The 2,331-nt window shown below is 58.6% G+C and overlaps 1 protein-coding gene across 1 annotated transcript; it reads left to right on the top strand.

Moving 5' to 3' along the window:
• The first annotated feature begins 591 nt into the window (after positions 1-591).
• Positions 592-1,783, top strand: rxfp3.3b (relaxin family peptide receptor 3.3b). The gene has a single exon (XM_070831083.1). It carries the CDS (start codon positions 607-609, stop codon positions 1,765-1,767), a length of 1,161 nt encoding a protein of 386 aa, XP_070687184.1. The 5' UTR covers positions 592-606; the 3' UTR covers positions 1,768-1,783.
• The last annotated feature ends 548 nt before the right edge of the window (positions 1,784-2,331 follow it).

Below are 2,331 nucleotides of genomic sequence, written 5' to 3' on the forward strand. Positions count from 1 at the left end.
ATCCTGGTCCAGCTCTGCTCTCCAGGATCCCTCAGAGCTCCTGACAGACCTGCAGCTCAGGGAACCACATGTGTCCTGATCTTCAACAGAGGTTCAGACCGGCTGTCAGGAATAAAGCTCCACATGGATGCTACTCTGGAGGAGGAGGGTTCTGATCTGAGCCTGGGGGGTCCTGATCTGAGCCTGGGGGGTCCTAAACTGAGCCTGGGGGGTCCTGATCTGAGGAGGAAGCAGAGGACTGTTTCTACTAAACGGTACTAATTTACTAAAACATGGAATCAACTCAAATCACAAGCAGGACGACATTCTGCTCTCAGACTGTAGAGAAGAGACCTGTTTATCTATATATGTGTGTGTGTGGGGGGGGGGGGGGGGGGGGGAGTCGGTCTCTGCTGTAGTTTCGTCTTGAACAGACACGCCAGTCTTCAGTCGGGCACGCGCCTCGTCGGGCACCAGCAGAAGATAAAGTGAGCCGCGCGCACACGGAGCTCAGCAGTGAAGCGGTGGAGTCAGCAGCGGCGGGGGGAGCAGCTCCGGACAGTCCAGAGCGCAGCGGGGGGAGCATGAGCTGCCGGGACTCTGCGCTCGGGTCTGTTAGCGGAGAGGATGGAGCCGTGGAGCCACAACGCCTCGTCCCCCTGGAACCGGTCCGCTGCGGGACAGGAGCGCTTCAGCAGCCTGGATGACATCGACGTGCCGGCGGACGGCTCCCCGACGCTGCGCATCCTCATCTCCATCGTGTACTCGGTGGTGTGCGCCGCCGGGCTGGTCGGGAACCTGCTGGTGTTCTTCCTGATGAAGGTGCGCCGGGGCAGGAAGAAGCGCTCCAGCATCAACCTGTTCATCCTCAACCTGGCCGTCACGGACTTCCAGTTCGTGCTGACCCTGCCGTTCTGGGCGGTGGACACGGCGCTGGACTTCAGCTGGCCCTTTGGAAACGCCATGTGTAAGATCATCCTGTCGGTGACGGTGATGAACATGTACGCCAGCGTGTTCTTCCTCACCGCCATGAGCGTCACCCGGTACTGGTCTGTGGCCTCTGCGCTGAAGGACCGGACCCGGCGGCGGGTGTGCCCGGTGCGCTGGGTGATCGCCGGGCTGTGGGTCTCCGCCACGGTGGCCTCTCTGCCCACCGCCGTCTTCTCCACGGTGAAGAGCGTGGCCGGGGAGAGGCTGTGCCTGCTGGGCTTCCCGGACGGCCAGTCGTGGCTGGCTCTGTACCACCTGCAGAAGATCCTGGTGGCCTTCGTGTTCCCCATGCTCATCGTCACCGTGTGCTACCTGCTGCTGCTGCGCTTCGTCCGCCTGCGCAGCATGAACAACAACCAGGTGAAGCGGAGGTCCAGGGTGACCCGCTCCGTCACCATCGTCGTGCTCTCCTTCTTCGTCTGCTGGATGCCCAACCACGCCATCACCTTCTGGGGCGTCCTGGTCAAATTCAACGTGGTCAACTGGGATAAGACCTACTACATGGTGCACACGTACGTCCACCCGGTGACCGTGTGCCTGGCGCACACCAACAGCTGCCTGAACCCGGTGCTCTACTGCCTCATGCGCCGGGAGTTCAGGAAGAAGATGAAGGATCTGTTCTGGAGGATCTCCTCGCCCGTCGGGACCAACACGTGCCCCCTGCGGCCCTTCTCCGGGACGGTGAGAGCGGAGCCGGAGGACACGCAGATCGTCATCCCGCTCAACAACGTGGAGACGGAGAACTGCAGACTGTCGGTGCTCACGGACCAGTGCGACACGGACGCGCTGCAGAGGTAAACCAGACTCTGAAACCACCTCCTGATATCACAAATCATTAGCCACAATGTTCTCGTGGGTCCTGGTCGTGTGTCTCACCGTGACGCTGCCGTGGAGTCTCGGCTCTTCCACACTTCACCAGACCGTGTTTGGGCTCCTTCTTTTGGGGACTGTGCCAAAATCCAGCGCCATTAGAAAAACAAACAAAAAAGAAGGACCTGAGGAATCCTCATAATGACGTGCTTTAGATGTGGTGTGACTTTGCATCGAAGGGATTTTATCTGTTTTATCACATTTTCCAGGTGTGAAGCTCAAAAGGAGAAAAATAACCACCGTGCGTAAAGTGCGCACCTGGAGACGCCGTGCGTAAAACCATCCGGCTGCGTTCCTGCCTCACGTGACTGCGCTGAGTCCGACTGGGACCTCACGTCACAGTGATGCTGGTGTCATTTCATTTGTTTTCAGAGCGGATTCCTTCTTTTTCTTTGCTATAAATGGAGTTGAGGCTCAGTGTGTCGTCCAGTGCTGCTTGTCTCTCTCTCTCTCTGTCTCTCTCTCTGTCTCTCTCTCTCTCTCTCTCTCTCT

The sequence above is a fragment of the Pempheris klunzingeri genome, chromosome 5 (assembly GCF_042242105.1).
Source record: "Pempheris klunzingeri isolate RE-2024b chromosome 5, fPemKlu1.hap1, whole genome shotgun sequence".
Lineage (NCBI taxonomy): Eukaryota > Metazoa > Chordata > Actinopteri > Acropomatiformes > Pempheridae > Pempheris > Pempheris klunzingeri.